Source organism: Corvus brachyrhynchos, unplaced genomic scaffold (assembly GCF_000691975.1).
Source record: "Corvus brachyrhynchos isolate BGI_N302 unplaced genomic scaffold, ASM69197v1 scaffold48, whole genome shotgun sequence".
Taxonomy (NCBI): domain Eukaryota; kingdom Metazoa; phylum Chordata; class Aves; order Passeriformes; family Corvidae; genus Corvus; species Corvus brachyrhynchos.
In genome coordinates this window covers 3,735,930-3,753,176 of record NW_008240027.1, presented here as the reverse complement: position 1 = coordinate 3,753,176, position 17,247 = coordinate 3,735,930, and the positions used below count along the sequence as shown (strand labels likewise).

Below are 17,247 nucleotides of genomic sequence, written 5' to 3'. Positions count from 1 at the left end.
TGGTGAGCTCTTCTGCTGTGGTGGGCTGCACAATGTTAAATTACATAAAGAAGGAAGCTAAACTGTTCTCTCTCATTAGTGGATGCTTGTCTTTTGTTTGCACATGAAGAAATGATGAGTGTGAATTTAAATTCATTAGGATACGTATTCCAGTACAGGAGTGACTTTTGTATTCCTAGTTAAATCAGCCACAGGCAGGTGACATGCACCATACAATAAAATTCCAGTGTCACTACAAATGCTCACTGTAGTGAAACTAAACTGATTTAATTCATCTGGGGCAAATTTTTACATAGCTAAGCACCAATTTCCTGGAACCCAGAAAGAATGAAAGCCCATTCCTAGCAAAATCAGTAGTAAGCCCTTTCTACATACACTAGCATGGTCAGATGTCACTTTTCCAGCCTGTGCTGCTCATTCAGGGCAAGGTTGTGCAGATGGTAAAGCTGCATTCTGTGCTGAGATTCTCCAAGCAGTCAAGGCCAACCCTCAGCACCATTATACTCCTTCTCCACACTTCCCATCTTAGTAATGCCATTACACGACACTGTGCCAAACCCACAACACAAATAATGGAGTTACCAGATTTAAGATGCAATTCATAAATAGGTAACGTAACACAGCCCACTGTGGTTCACGTGCACCCAATGAAAGACAAAGAATTCACATTCTACCAACAAAATAAATCAAGACTGAAAAGGGACAAAACTTCATTAGAGACGAAAAGGTTGAAAAGAGCTTTTGAATTTAATCTAGAGGTAGTATCTTAGTAGGAAAGGTACAATAGTACAAACTGCACTGTTTATTCCAACAAAGTGATATTCTCAGTTTCTATCAAAAAAATAGTGTTTCAGTGCAGCATGAAGTAGTTTCATTAATGGATTTTGGCTCAGAGATGCAAGAGTTCAAACCCCTCACTAGTGCAAAGAGCCTCTCAACCACCGCCTATGAAATGAAACGCCAAGCAGCTTCACAACATGAGCTTTGAGAAAGCACTTTTGACTTACTATTGCACTATTTGTATAAGCTGCAAGGCAATAAAACTTGGTGACCTTTTCAGGCTTTCTTTTTGGACCTCTACATACAGGGATGTTCTTTTCTTTGGCAGCTCACACAGTCAAAGAGGGCAGTATTTGACTTCAGCTGAGTTTTTGAGGGTTTTTTCCTCCCAAAATAGGGACCTCATCAGTCCTTCCTGAGGCAGTCTCTTAATAGAAGCAAGGAGCTCTGCACATGAGTCCTAAAGAGTTAACAGAGCTGTTTATGCAGACAGATGTGAAAGAACATAAAGCCCCCTTTGTGTTACAGGAGCTTAACATCTGCTTTGCACAGCATAATCCTACTAAGACGAATGCAATATTCTACTCTTCCTTTTACATAAACAAAAATGAAAATAGACTCAGGAGTTAAAAATAAGTTGCTTAGATGAAGAAACACCATCGTTTTATTTTTATTTTATATTACATATAAGCTAAACTGCTCAGAGATTTTACTGCACTCCAGAAAACACAGAAATGCTACTGCAGTGTCATTTGCAACCTTCTGATGACTGTTACCGAATTAAAATAATTAAAGGCCAATTGAGATGTATCAGCTGTTTTAAAAGTGCTATCCCCTAGGAGAAACCCCACTGAGAATTAAATGTGTAACAGGAAGTTTACAGTACTAGATACACTTTTGAAATTATTATGCTTAAGGGAAAGGTTCCATTTGGTTCCCAAAGTATCAGTAGAAGTTTAGTATTGAGACTATCATTAGAAATAGCCATCTGTAATAGCTAATTTTTTCAGTGCAAGCCCTCCCTTGCAGTGCAAAATATCCAGACAAGAGCTTATTCCGGCACAAAGGGGACCTTGCAACTGCCACAGCAACCATGAAACTCATCAGACAAAGGTGCTGTTCACGGCCTGGGGTTTATTTGGTTTTAAAGAAGCAAACAGCATACAAGGTAGGAAGTCAGGGCATGTCACTTTCAAGCCCAAAGGCAGTGAATTCATGTTACATCAGATAATCCACAGTAATTGGTTACATGCATGATTCTGTCCCATAGTAACTGAGACTGCTCCTCTCTCAATGAGAGAAGGCTGAGCCATTACACACTGTGAAGTGAAAGCAGATGTCGGCAGGAATACACACACATACACATGCCTAGAGACTACAATTTCTTCATAGATTTTATCATCAATGGAGCTCACAAGGTTCCCTAAAACTGCTCACAACCTACTATTAATTATAAAACCTTGTTTTCAATTATACATAATTCTGCAAAACTAAAAGGCATTTGTTTGGAGGTTTGCCTGTTTGTTTTTAATCAACAGTTTTGATAGAGGATTTTTAGGGAGGGGGTGTAAACCATCAAAATATCAGCCTATGGTATCATACCAAATTTGGCAAGTTCACAACTTGGAATGTGATGAGACCTCTGTATAAGATGCTCCTGTTGCCACCTCTGCAAAGAGTAGACTGGGATAGAGTAGAATGGTATATGCTGCGTGAGGAATTTGAGAGCACGACTAAGGTGACAAGACAAGAGGATAAGCTCAAGCCAGGGACTGGCAGGGACCAAGACCAGGGTCCTGAGCCAGGGAAAAAAAAACCCCACATACTATTACAAGGACAGAAGAACTGCAAGTACAGCAAACAGGCAGTGGTGGCACGGATCAGAACTAACCTGGAGCAGCGGAACCTGGGGAGAGCTAGAAATGGCTAAACATACTAAAGACCAAAACACAAAGACAGACTGAATAAAGCATCGAGCAGGAGTATTAGGAAGAGAGTAAATGAAGTCAGCCAGACAAGGAGTTTGACCAATAATGTTGGTGCGGCAGGAACTGGGAACAAAAAAGAAAAGAAAAAAACCCTTATGTACAAGGATGAAATGCTTGACCAGAGACTGGCATCGTACACTAGCAGAAAGGATTGGATAGTAACAGACTAGGTGTGATTGGTCTTGGAAAAATGGGCAGACTCCTGGATGTTCACTTCTCACTGCCAAGGAGTCTCGTTCCCCTCCCTATTCCTCTTCCATAGCAAAACCAATGTGTTTCAGCAATACTAATTAACAGTAGCAACAAATACAAATTAAAAATACTTCATGTATTAGTTACTGTATTAACTAAAGCAACAGACACCCCCTACCATGAATCTCAAGCTTCCAACTCTAAAATGAAGTGCATAATGCCATTTTTTCCAAAACTGATAGGAAGTTGTATACAACAGACACTACATCATAAAATAATATTACATAAAAGATGGGATGTAAAACCTCTGCAACAACTTTCCTTTTTCCCCATACGCATACACATTAAGGTAACATCCTTAATTACATGACAGTTTTTCACCTGGCATCCATATGTTTTAGAGCACACAATGGATTCATGCTGGTGGTGAATTGGGGCTGTACATAAAACACTTGGACCACTATTTTCAGGACTCTGACCACTCTTCCCACAGAAACAGTAGGGTGGCAGAAAGGCTGGGAAGAGATGAAAAGGAAAGCCTGGACTGCAAATGAAGCTCTTCTGTCTTGTGGTTAAGACTATTGCAGTGATGCCCTGGGATCTGGATTCTGGCCTTCCCCAGCATCACAGAAGAATTCTGTAACAAGGAAGCTACTTCAGCAAAATCTTCCACATATTGTTACTAATCTTGTGCTTTCTCTGCCTCCAGGGGTCAAACCTGACTATTTTATAAGTGCTGTAATGCTTCCATACTGCCTCTGAGGTCAGTGAGCATATTGCTTTGAACTTAAACATGTAAAATGCAAATACTCCAAAAAAATTCTTAAAGCATATACCCAATATTCACCAATATTCTTGCTTTTAATCTGTTGTAATACGGATAATCTTATTCATCTCTCTCATCTCAGGAATACTGTAAGAATAATTTCACTGGTATTAGGGCAGTCATTGGCATAAGCTGACAAGGAAATCAACAGTGCTTCCAGAGCAGGGTTTGAATGCAGTGCAAGTACAGTGCAAACAAGGTGTTGAAGAAACTACTGTGTAGCAGTAAGACATTTATTTTGAGGGGTGAGGTTAAAAGGGATTTTGCTGTAATTTTTTTGCAGGCTGGATACTTCTTCCCTGTGCTTTCCTAAACATGGCTGTTTTAATTTTAAGTTACAACAGCTAGAATGTTGTAAAACCAAGTCAGATTGAGAAAAAACTCTATCATAATTCAGTGGCTTCTGTTGAAACACTTCCACAGTACAATTTCTGTTTTAATGATTGCATCTTCTATGACTAAGATTTTCAGAGTTAAAATTCATAACCAGAGCTCCTTGACAGTCACTGAAAGATAAAGAAAATTCCTATGATTCCAGAATGCAAATTCTTCTTCTGCACACTCAACAAGGCCCAAATGAAAAACAATTCATAGGGCTTCTGGTGATATAGATAGGGGACAAGGAATAAGTCAACAAGGCTGGCTGTCAGAACCCATCTATGACTTCATTTCCACATGAACCTTTTCATGACAAGTCAAAAGAGCAGACACCACATTTCTTGGCCTATAAAAAGTTCAAGTCACCCTGCCCACACCCCTACTCTGTGCAGGCTGCAAATGGCCAGTCTGACCACTCGTACCTTCTGACAGATTCAAGCCAGGCTGTTGCTATCAACCAGGGCAGCTCAGCCTGATCAGCTACAGCAGCCCAAGCCCAGAGCCCAGACCCTGAGCTGCTCGTGACATGGGGAAGCACCGGCTGTCAGGGCAGCATATCCCTTCTAACAAGCACTGCCTCTCTTTTTGACAGAAGGACATTGGGAGGGGCACCAGTGGGATATGAGGGTTGACATCCCCATGGGCTGTCATATCGACTATAATGACCTACATCTACTCTGCTAAACCATTCTTCCCTCTGGCGTCCTGCGGTACCGATGCCATTCTGCTCCTCTCCACATGGTGCAATTAGGGAGAGAGACCACTCTGCTGTATACTAATGGCCCAACCCACTTATTTTCCAATCTCAGATTGGCAGGGGACAAGAACTTTTCTTTCTTTAAATTGTTAGGTATCAAATACATTGACACACATAATGCTAAGAGCAAGACAACTCTGCTGCCATAACTGATGCGGTAAAATTTATGTATCACACCATCCACTCCAGGAAGCTGCAGGAATTAGAGGTTTGCCAGAAATAGAAAGGTAGAAGTACGGGTCTAAATTAATTACAAATGATTTTTAAGTAGAATTCATATTAGAGAGACAGTTTGAAGTGGGCTATTGTCTTAAGTGTAACAGGTAAAGCACGGAGACACTCCTGCACAGAAAGGCTCCGTTTCATTCTGTTCACACTTCAGTCAAGGCCAGCAAGTTTCATAGAAAAATGCTCCACTCTCTGACTGGGCAAACTCAGTCTGTTCTGACTTCTGACGATGTCTAAACCCTTGTCTTTGCCTTCATTTGAATAATAAAGCCATCCCATCAATTACTGAAGTTTACTGAAGAAAGGAGGACAATACAGAATAGTATTGAATTTGCCCTTATTCAATCCAAGTTCTCTCCCAAGGAAAGAGTCCATCACATCTTCCTTCAGCTTGCTCACACATTGACTGTTTACCAGTAAGAATGAAGACAACTCATCCTATCACCAGTACAAACCCGGTAAAAGCCAAGGCATCTTCTCAAGCAGTAGCCAAAAGCCATAGTCTGAGAATGGAAAATCTGATGACAGGTTTTTCCTATGGTTATCTTCATTGTTTTGCTTTGGAACAAAGTGACTTTTTTAAAACTTAGGCAGCCAGCAGGGCAAACATTTGCCCAAAAGGGAAGCTGTTTGCCCAATAGATTTAAAGTTTATTTCATCAATACCTTAATACACTAATAAAATCCGTGAGTTGTTTAAGGTGAGTGTTTAAGGCCAGGTGTTTCATCTACTTCCTTCCCAAACAGAACAAGGAAAGTACATAGATCATGTAAAAAAACCCCAAACAAAATAAACAAAACCAAAAAAACCCACCAACCCAAAAATGCCCAAGAAATTTAAAAATACAGACTATAGCTGTCATCAATTAAATTCTGTATTATTCTTGAAGCTGACAGCTTCCAGTATGACCTACACAGATACTAGAACTTTAATGCTAAGAACCGTCCAAACATAGCATAACTGCTAGTAAATTCTTAGGGATTGATTTGTCATTCATTTGTTTTTGAATAACCTTAACTACTTCCCATGGCCTCTGATGAGTTTGCTCTTGCCCGGACATCCCGAACCCCTCCCAGCGGGTGCAGCTTCCTAAACAATTGGCATTCAACAATAGATAACATTGAAGCATTGGCAGGGCAGCTCCAGAGAACGACATACAGTTATGTAAAGCTTGGAACAAAGGCATTCACAGGGATCCCAGGAAATGGATTTTCATATGACTGACCATCACAGAACGTGTTACGATAAATGCTGCAGGCACTGAGTTCTCCTTAGTTACTTTGGTTCCTTGCAGTAACTCTACTCTTAAGTGCATTAAAATACATCCTGAGCTGAAAAAGAAAGGGGAACACCAAGCTGTCTTTTCAGGTATTTTTATGCATCTCTTATCTGCACATTCCAAGGTGACTGAAATGGAGCTTTCTGAGTGTATCATGTCAAAGTAACATGACTCCAAGTCTGGGCATTTTTCATAAATTTGATATTCTTCCGTACAGAATTCAGTGCCTTTCACTTGAAAGAACAGCCAAGGAAGTATTCTATGACTTCACCAAAATACTTTCATCTACCAGTTGAACTTTTTTTTTTTCCACCTTGACTAAATGCACATTCTACATCTGTTTAACACTGCACTAAGGAAGCTTTAAAAAACCCCCTAAACTGGATGAAGGTCTAGTAGCCTTATTGGCAAACACATTCTGTTGTGGTTTTGTTCTTAAAAACTGTTTCTAATCCTAAGAAATAATTCCTTTCAGATTAAGATAACATTCTTCTGGAAGTGACATGATGAAGACTTCTCAAGAACAGTTTTGAAAGACTTTCATGTTGCAGGTCCCCAGTGAGCTTAAACCAGCTCATTAGCACCAGACAACAGGACAGACAGGACAGCAAAGCCCTCAGCACAGGCTACAATGGGTGGTAAGAGCCAGTGTGAATACTGGGACAATCTGCTCACACATCTTAGTGCTCCTATGTCAATATTTCTAGCTGAGCTTGAATTATCCAGTTACTTCAGCCAACTAAATTCATACAAGTTGTCACCAAAACAACTGAAAAAAAAAAGAAAATCTATGTCCATTGAAAACTCTGCCACTGATATATTATTCTGGAAGAAATTTCAAAATTTGAAAATTTTAGGCAAGCTATTTTGATCTTACTGACTTTAAAAATGAAAACAAATCAGGATTGTACACAACACTTAAAGCAGAATCAGTAATAAAAGGTCACTCTTCCCACAGAAGAAAATTTTTGAAATACATGGGGAAACAAAAACAACAAGGAGATTTTAAAGTATGTTTGTAATAATCTCCTCAATTTGGGTTCTTTATATGATTATCCTGTTCCAAATGTTAGATTGTTGTGCTTAATTACCCAAGGATTTAAATACTTTACTGAACCACAATTCAGAACTAAAAAAACTCTGCAGCTGCTTTATGAGAAATCCTAATCTGAACTCATTTAAGGGATGACCTTCCTTCAGGATAATAATTTCTCCAGTTTCCATACAAACTATGAACACATTGTCAGTAAAGTTTTAATTCTATAAACTGCATTTCAATTTGTTTCTCAAAATGTCTTAGATCACAACTTATAAAATAGCAATTCTCTGCATGGAATGGAGAAAGGGAGAAAACCCAAGAATCAGTTACAGTACCTTCATTAAGAAGTTCCCTTAATTTTATAAGCAGTACCTTGGATGTAAGGTCTCGGTGGAAAATGCCTTTATAGTGAAGATAACTGATTCCCATAGCAATGTCATATGCCAGTTTCACCCTCACCGTCCAGGGCAGATGCTGGTTACCATCTAGTAGCTGTTCCAGGTTACCACAGTTGATATACTGAAAAGACAAAGCAACATTTGTATTTAATTATTTAACTTAATACTTAACATTTTGTCAGGAATGTAAAATTCATCATTACAACAGGTGACCTCAGCTCAGTTACACAGTAAAACCTTTTTTTCATATGAGTTTGGCAGGCACAATGTTTGCAGATCAAGAGAAGCGGAAAATGTCTCCCTTTACCACCTGCACCAATGCCCTTATGTTAAAGATGCAACAGTCACCACTGTATTAACTCTATGGTATTTAAACAGACCCTTTGGAAATACCTACAATATCATATCACCCTCTCATTTCAGCTTGAGGAAAATTAGGGCAAAAACAATGAAGAGCTGGCTTTCATATAGTATTAATCAACAAAGAGAGAGCTAAGTATCCAAGTGTAGGTCATGGAGCCTGATCAAGTTCCCAGTTTCCTTAAACTGAAACAGCATCAAAGAAAAATATTACAATGTGTTGCTGTAAGTTCTGTTTTTTCACTGCTGTATCTATGAGTTCTAATCAGCAATCTGATTCCCAGTGTGTTCAGTACTACACCAACCCCATCAAATGGTAGCCCTCATGAAAAGGAAAGCACATTAAGAGATAAATGCTACAAGAGGCAGTGAAACAAAGCAGCACCTAAATGATACTAAGTAATATAACCCAGGTTAAGACATGGCAACCCCAGCACTTGAATAATCATTACAGCAACATGGCTTATGCTTTATGTATAGACCCTTTATACCAGCAGCTATGTAGTGTTGAAGCAGCTTCTTGTTTCACTCCGAGACCTCCTCCAGTGACCAAGCAAAGAGAGTAGCTTGCTCCAGAAGGAAAACCTGGCAGCAATGCAGTGACTTCTGTCAAGGAAACACAAGTGAAGCAGACAGGACAATTTGCTCCTGAGCCTGGCCCACGCACGTATCCCTGCGTCAGACTGCACCAACTTCACTTCTCTGTGCCACACAGGTCTCCCACTCTCTCTCAAATGACCTTCCTGTGTCATTCACTCAGATAAAGCATGTAGCATCATCATCACATTAAAACAAAAATCTTAACTGCAGCTCTTGTTGCTTCAGAAACTTGGAATCTGCTTGTATTTTGTTGCTCTTCTTTGTGTCTTGGAGCCTGGGGCACAAGGCAAACATGAGCCATACACGAGCCATACACCCTGCAGTGTGGGTGGATGTAGCTGATGTCCTGAGGCTGTGCTACAGCAAGGAAAGGACACACACAAGCTGGATTCTGCTAGTAAGTCTGAGGGTCACAGGTCACCTCCTGGACAGTCTACAAGAAACAGCTTCTTCCTTACAGCTCGGGCCTACCCGTTGCTGATCGCACCAGTGAATTTTGAAAACCCTTTCAGCAGATACACAAGTTCCACAGGTAACATTCGAGGAGGCAGAATTGTGGGGGCAGAGGAGGCACAAAGCGATTTTAACTGGCACAGAGCCCACTGGGAGGGGGCGCCACAAAGCAGCCGGGGGCTCCGCTGCGCATCCCTCGGGAACAGGGCTCATCCCAGCCCATGCACAGCAGCGCGTTTCACCGGCACTCCAGGGCACAACCCTCCTCTCGCCAAAACAACCTGTTCCTTATGCTGGGAGCTCCTGTGCCAGGAGAGCAGAGCAGCTCTGCAACAGGTCACTCTGAGGCTATGCAGTCTCCATCCTTGGAGATTTTCAAGGCCAACTAGAGCTGCAGCCAACCTGGTTCAATGTTGGAAACAATGCTGCTTTCAGCTTTTCCAGCTTTCATCTTTCTCATTTCTTTTATCTGAACCCCTAAGGGAGCTAGATGACCTTATAGAGCACACAAGAAAAAAAAATAACCATGCTCAATAAAATTAGATTTTTTTTTTAATCATAAGTTGTTATCATGCTTAAGGAAAAAAGGTGACTAAGATTTCTACAGTAACATCTTATATATTCCCAGCCTCCTTGGAACAGTGCAAACAGCACTTCTCATCCAGTTATGTTCAAATCAGAACAATACTGACCAACCTGGAACAGAAAACACCAAAGCACCTGGCTGAATAACCCAACTATAATATGTCACTAAGCAATTATCCCAAACCATTTCACCTTTCTGGCAGGCCAGTAACAGACCATCCATATAGCACCACCACACTTGAATTCACTGGAAAGACAATGCAAGGGGGGAGGGAATCACTGACCTGCCTTCCATTTTCTATTCTCTGAACTGTGCCATTCCATGACACAAATTGCTCCAGAAATGCTAATAAACACACAGCCCCTAAGAGTATTGACACACACAATGAAATGGGACAATAGCTAGCTACTGTATGGAGCATGCTCTTGCTTTGCTTTTCAATACAGCAGCCTACTGATTTGATCCACTGTTGCCATATTAGTTAAGTGCATCCAATATATCTATTCCTGCAGCACTCTTCCAGTCAAACTGGCTTGCAGGGTCATTCACCCATCTTAACAGCAAGGACTAGATTCCAGCATGGACTGGGCAATAGCTGATGCAAACATTGGACACAGCATTCATGAGCTACAAAAGCAAGACTCAAACCTGTTTCCAGCACATCTACAAAACCTACCAGGCCACCTTTCCAAAACTGCCACCCAGCAAATGCACAGCCTTCATTTATTAAAGATGTGAGTTCTGACTTTGGCTCTAATTTCTAGTATATGCCTATGAAGCACAGGAGGCTAATCATCATGTGAACAACTGAACTAAGATCTTCCTAGACATCTTTAAGACTTTATCTCAGGTTTTAGCTGGCCAGAAGGTAATACTTGTATGCAGAGACCTGAATTGTTCCTAAGGCAAGCACTGCACTGTGCTCCCTCAGTGTCATGTAAGTAATCCAATTCTTCAGTCATTCAGGCTGATAATGCAAACAGCCAGCCTGATGGCCTATTTTTTCAGAGCACTTCAACAATGCCTTTTCAGGACAGACACAAAACTATGTACATTACTTCCTAATTGCCAGTGCAACTGAAAGAGAAAAATACTTGTTCTCAATCTCTTACTGGCAGAAACCAGCTCTGTGTGGTAAGAATATCCTGAAGGATAGTAAATGCACCTCTCCCAAAGAGAAAACTGGATTTTATTTTGTCCCTGACACAGTACTGGTACAGCAAGGCTACAGCACACACATTATCTCAAAGCATTATTCTACTACTACTACAACAACAACAGCCATCACAAGTGTACAAGCAACTGGAGCAGAGATGTGACTGGGCTATGACAATGAAAGCAAAGGGCACTACATTTCTTAGAGACATCACAGCTAAATGGAGCAGTGTTCAGACCTTTTCAAACCCTGTATCATCAGGTTGCAGCAAAAGAGCTACCCATTATTCCTCATGCTACCTTTCTGCCATGTAACTGGACACCAACAGCCAGTTTAGCTGGTTGCCAGTCTGAAAGCAACAGCTATAGGTTATTTTTGCATTTACCACAACTTAACACAGCAAGTTGAATGCTGGTTTGAAAGACCTTGGCATCTTAGCCCAAAAAAATATTGTTTCTTAAAAAATCCAAGGTAAGAGCTCATACCTTTGTTGTGAGAATGAAAGTTCAGCAAAACTGTATTTCTGGTACTTCTCCCAAACCTTATAAAGAAAGACGGCAGTATCTTCTTTGAAGGACAAGTTACTCAGAAGCTCAGCCAAGCACAGATGATTTCTGGATCAAAGGACCTTGAAGAAGCTTCTGATGTTATAGTTTACTGCTATGAAATGCAGAAGCAGCAGTGTATAACGCATCCCCATACAACAGTCAGGGGATAGGGAATCATGCCACTTTAACCTAAAACCAGCATAATAGGACTGCTGCCTTGTAACACAATTGCAGTCACATCATCAGACTCAAGCATATGAAATGAAGAATGGATAGAAATTCAGCATATAGCCGTACTTAAGCACAGCATTATATGCTTCATTTCAAGAGACTAATACTGAACTTCAGCTGTCAGATAATACCCAACTTCAGCTGTCAGATTTTAGCTTCAAAATTCAAAATAGAAGTTTAAACACTAATATGAGAACTAGAAGCTTATAAAGAAAAGGCACATCAGATTCGCACAATTCTAGCAGTTATTTCTCAAAAACAAAGACTCCAAATATTGCCAGGTCTGAGGGGGAAGACTGATGGGAATTGCAAAGAGTTTTCAATGTTATTTTGAAAACCAATGGTGTTTCAGTGTGTAGGTCTGATATAAATAAGCCAACGGATACTGCACAGGAAAGCCAGAAAAAAAGAAGTTGGCCTGCTATTTAGATGACTTTAAATGTCACTGCCTGCCATTTAAAAAGTAAAAAATAATCACAAGACACCCCTGTACTGTAGGCCAAATGTTGCCAAAGACAAGGCATTAAGTGGTTAAGAAAAGTAGGTGTGGAGAGTGCATTTAAGGTGACAAACCAACTGAAGCAAGTAAAGAGTAAGAGCTCCAGGGACCCAGAACACTACAAGACAAACACTGAGATAGCAACAAATGAATATACTACAAAAGCCCAATGAAGAAACAGGTAGAGATGCAGGAGAGAAGAGAAACTAGAATTGTGGCAGTAACACCTTCAGCGTGGAGAAGCAAGACAGATGTCAGAGCAAAAGCCAGAGCAAGAAGCTGTACTCTGAAGGGAGGCCTGGAAAGCAAAATAAAGTATTGCAGACACTATTGACAAATGCATTGAAGAGTGTCAAAACAGACAGAGCTTGCACATTTGTATCATTTCTAATGCTGGAAGTAAGAAGGTAACACTCATGCCTAAAGTGAGAAGGTTGAGAGCTTTTCACTAAGCTTGCTGCAGAAGTTTAAAATCAGTTTTAAACCACCTGTCTTAAGGAGGACACAACCTCATCTTCAGTTTTCATGTTTAACAGTCATCTGTCACACCGTGCAGTCTCTAAGTGACTGCTCTGAAGGCTTCTGGCTTTTGTATGAGCCAATGCACCCTTCTGTGACAACTGGCATAATTAGCTACAGTGGAAGGACTGGAAGTTTTCTTGTTCCCCCAACCTGTTTTCATTAGCTTCAGCTGTGTAGAACTGGAAAAGAGACAGTATCAGTATGTTCAAAACTACAATATGAGATACTAAAAGATGATACACTGAGTTTGGCTATGAGATTAAACATTTTTTAAATTTGAAGTTGTTCATAAACCTCCACTTGTTAAAAATCCCACAATTTAAAAATCTACAAAACCATCTGACCCAAGTACCTCTGAGCAGTAATCTTCCATTTCCATTAAATATCTAATGCATTGATTACATAAAACAAAATAAATTAATCATTGAAACAGAACAAGTTGAATATTGAATTTGGGCTGTGCAAGTACACTTTCGGTCAGCAGGTCAACCAATGTTGCCAGGGAAAAACGCACAAGCACTGCAAGAGAACACAGGTGAAGTGAACACATTTCAGACCAAAGCTCAAACTTTTTCATGAGGGATCAGAAGGGCACAAGTGGCTTGGAAAAACAGCCTGACTGAAAGACCAGAAGCAAAGCCAAAAGTCTTCACCTAAAGGCCGCTTTACTTTCCTGCTTCTCAGTTCCTGAAAACCAAAGGAAAATAATCTGTAACCTAAAATCAATTTCTCTTCTGCTTTTCAACCAATACAAACAATCCTGTTCTTTAATAAAAAATTATGTATTTTCTTTAAAGGTGTTAACCATTACAGGATTAAAATAAACTTTAAAAGTGCCAGCTATTCACAGAGGAGAGGGTCAGCTTTGTCAACTGCCATAGCCTGGTTACTCATCAGAACTCAGAACCAAAAGCCAAGAAATGCAACAGATCTACCTCTTTCTTCTTCTGTGTCAGTTGTGGCATTGATTAATTCATTGGCTCCTCCTTCTGAAAAGGCATGTACAGGCACAGCTTCTTTTATAAGGGCAAACAAGAATTAACATGCACTAACTCAGGAAGGAGCTGTAATGAAAACCATTTGTTGCATTCCAAACATTCAAGTGTTGGCATGGAAAAGAATACAGCAAGATTTGTCTCCCTTTAATTCTCTAATTCCAACAGCTCTTATGGTCAGTATGCTGAATTTAGTCCTTTTCTGTCATTTCGTTCAATCAAAATGTAATGTTCGCTTGGTTGTCTACTGCTACAGATTCTTGTTGGTAAGGCTTTAGCTGAGACACATAGCAACAATGCACTGCTGCAACCCATATCGATGAAGGAAGTTTTATGGACGCTCACTCACGCTCAGGTTTAAAATGCTGCAGGAAATAAGCTTATTTTGTTGGAACCGGAAAACACTCCCAGTATGTCTATACAAACTGACCTTGATAACCATTTTTCCTGTAATTCTATTAGTAGAAAAAAAAACAGAAAGCAAAGAAGGCCTAACAAAAAACCCTGCATTTATAATCTGAAGTCACAACCATTTGGATTTTAAGTGGAGCCCAGTCTCAGTGCAGATAAGAATCTGGGATACGGCATAAATTAGCACACAGGCATAGAAAAGAAAGTACCTTGTTGCTGACACAGGCAAGAGAAACAGCATCTCTACAATAACACTTCTGTTAAGAGCAGAAGGCTCTATCCACACTGACAGCATTTTGAACATACTAGATTCAGTTCTGCCGAGAAGCTGCAATCCCTGACAAGAAGCCTCTTATTTAAATAAGGTCTTTCTCACCTTCCCCACAAAAATACCAGCAGCAGCAGCCCACAGATTATATGCCTGCAAAATGGCAGAAAAATAACCCCTTTGCTTCACTTTTTGAAGTCTGTGAAACAGATACAAGGATCTACTGAGAGCAAAGCTTATAGCACATGAACACCTCTCATAGTACAAACTTTGTTTAAATTCTGCACAAGGAATACTCTTTTTGAGCTGTTTCAGAGTATATCTCCAAGCTTCAACACACCCACGTCTGCTCAACACATCCACTGCTTGAGGGTGATCAAATTATAGAAGGCACCAAGATCCTCTATTAATAGTGTGTGCAAAAGCAAACGTTAAAGGAATTTTCTTGTACAACTCAGTTTCTGAATATTTTGGATGGCTGATAAGTAAAGCAAAATGAGGAAGTGAAACTACAGAAACACTTGTTAATTCTAGAGGATGTTTCCTGGGATCCAGGCTGAAGAGTGGGGAAGGAAAAGAAAGCACTAAAACTGAATTTACTGAAAATATGTAAGAAAATTCCAATTCTAAAAAGGAGGAAGAGGTTAGTGCCAGCAAGATATTTAGCAAGCCTTCCTCAGAACACAACATATTTAGATGTACCTATCTCAAATAAAATAATGAATAAAAGTTGCTTGTGCACTATTACAGGCTCTGAAGTGGCCAGCATCACAGTACCCATCTGGACTGCATCTCTTCATATACAGAAGTAACAGGAAAATCTAGCACTCATGACAGTATTCAGTTCTCCTCCCCTCTCTCCCCCTCATACTGTGATAGCTGAGAAGTTTACATCTTCTCACTCTTGTTAACCTAGCCACCAATAAAAGAATTTAGAGGTTGAAATTAAAAAATGTTTTTCTTTTTTGCTTGAGGCAATGGTAAATGGTCCAGTAGGCTTACTGTGAGTGTCAAAACAGAGATATTAAAACCCATCTCCATAAAAACCCACACACAGAGCACCCACCCACCTGTGTGTGCCTCACACAAGGGGGGAAGGGAGAGAAGGAATGAGACAATGGAACTTGCTGTTTGCAGTTGAATATTTATCTGCCTCTTATCTTTCCTCTATCCTTGAGACATTCCAAAAAGGAGGAAGAGGTTAGTACCAGCAAGATATTTAGCAAGCCTTCCTCAGAATACAACATATTTAGATGCACCTATCACAAATAAAATAATGAATAAAAGTTGCCTGTGCACTATTACAGGCTCTGAAGTCATAAAACAAGTCAATCATCCTCCTATGAGAGAGGAGGGGAAAATAATTAAAGCCAATGTATAGCCTGCAGAGCCAAGATTTAATTTTTAAAAATAAAGGGGAGGAGGGACGGGAGAAAAGGAGGTTTAACTATGAGCTCTTAAGCTCATATGCAAGCATTTAAGAAAGACTAGAATTGCAGAGCTTGCACGCCCAGAAGTTCTCGCTGAAATAACTGGCTGCTCATCACTTCTGATCTAGCACCTGCATGCATAATATAGACTGTGCACCTCAAGCTAGACTCTTAATTTTAAAGCCCTGGCTTCTGCCTTTACATGAGGACTTCTTTAGTGTCTTTGATTATAGTTCTTTTCACATCTGAACTTTCTTTTTGTGAGAACCCACCCTTCTCGCCTAACCACACAGTGCAGATGCATCTGAGCAGCTTCCCACTGCCTCCAGCACAACGCAGGGCTCACACAGCTTTCACTGCTTATCTGCTTTTGGTAAAAGCACAGACTTTGTCTGGAGAGTTGCTCTCTGTGTGCTTAATTTACCTGATCACCACCAGTCCACAAGAGGTTTTTCCTTTAACTGACTTGCCAACACTTCCCACTTCAACGACTGCCGGTAAGGCCAGCTTGTGTCCTCCAGAAGCAAATATTTTTGTCAGCTTTTTTCTACCTGGAACTGAGCTTTTTACTGCAACTTCTTGAGAATTGATTCCACCTTTCTGTCCTCAGAACAAGTGTCGTGACCAGGTACAGCAGCATGAATTTCCTACCAAAATGAAGGCCCCTGAATTCTGTGTGACTAGGTACAACCTGCCCAAATAGATTTTTTTAAAATGCTCTGTTAAGTGTTTTTCTGGAAACCCAGGTCTTTGATCACTGCAATCAGACAAAATGGTTAGCTTTCATTCATTAAAAAAAAAAGTAAGCATCAGATGTAGGGGAAAAAAATTTGAACTATCACCTAACTTAAATAAGGTCCTTTACACGCTTTCCAAAAAGCTGACTTTTGATATTTAAGCACTCAAAACTGCAAAGCTACAAATCAGAGAGACTTAGCTGAAACTCCTGTGGAGAAATGTATCATTTTTGCTGGAGAGAGAACCAAAGGGTCAAGCACACCACATATGCCACAACATGAAGCTGGCAAGAGTATGAACTGAGATGGAATTTCAGTCAGAACACTAAATTTCCTGCCTCCTGTCATCAAAAGCCAGGCCCCCTTGTGTGATTTTAAATGGACTTTTTTGGTATGTGCAGCACATCAAGCTGTGCTTGGGACTGAAATGTTTTTCCTTTTTAACAAATCCACAAAAATATTGGGTTCCAAGGAAAATCATATACACGAAGTAAAGAATATGTACTTTGTCTAAACTTCTGTGAAATAACTTCATTCTTAGACACACTGCGCTTTTTTTTGTTACAAAATAATACATGAAGCCTTA

General features: G+C 40.2%; 1 protein-coding gene across 1 annotated transcript in view; it reads right to left on the bottom strand.

Annotated features, from left to right (window-relative positions):
* Window positions 1-17,247, bottom strand: part of TESK2 (testis-specific kinase 2) — a 72,795-nt gene that overhangs the window by 17,980 nt on the left and 37,568 nt on the right. The window contains 1 exon segment of the mRNA XM_008640782.2: window positions 7,840-7,986. Within this exon segment, the coding sequence (XP_008639004.2) occupies window positions 7,840-7,986 (147 nt within the window).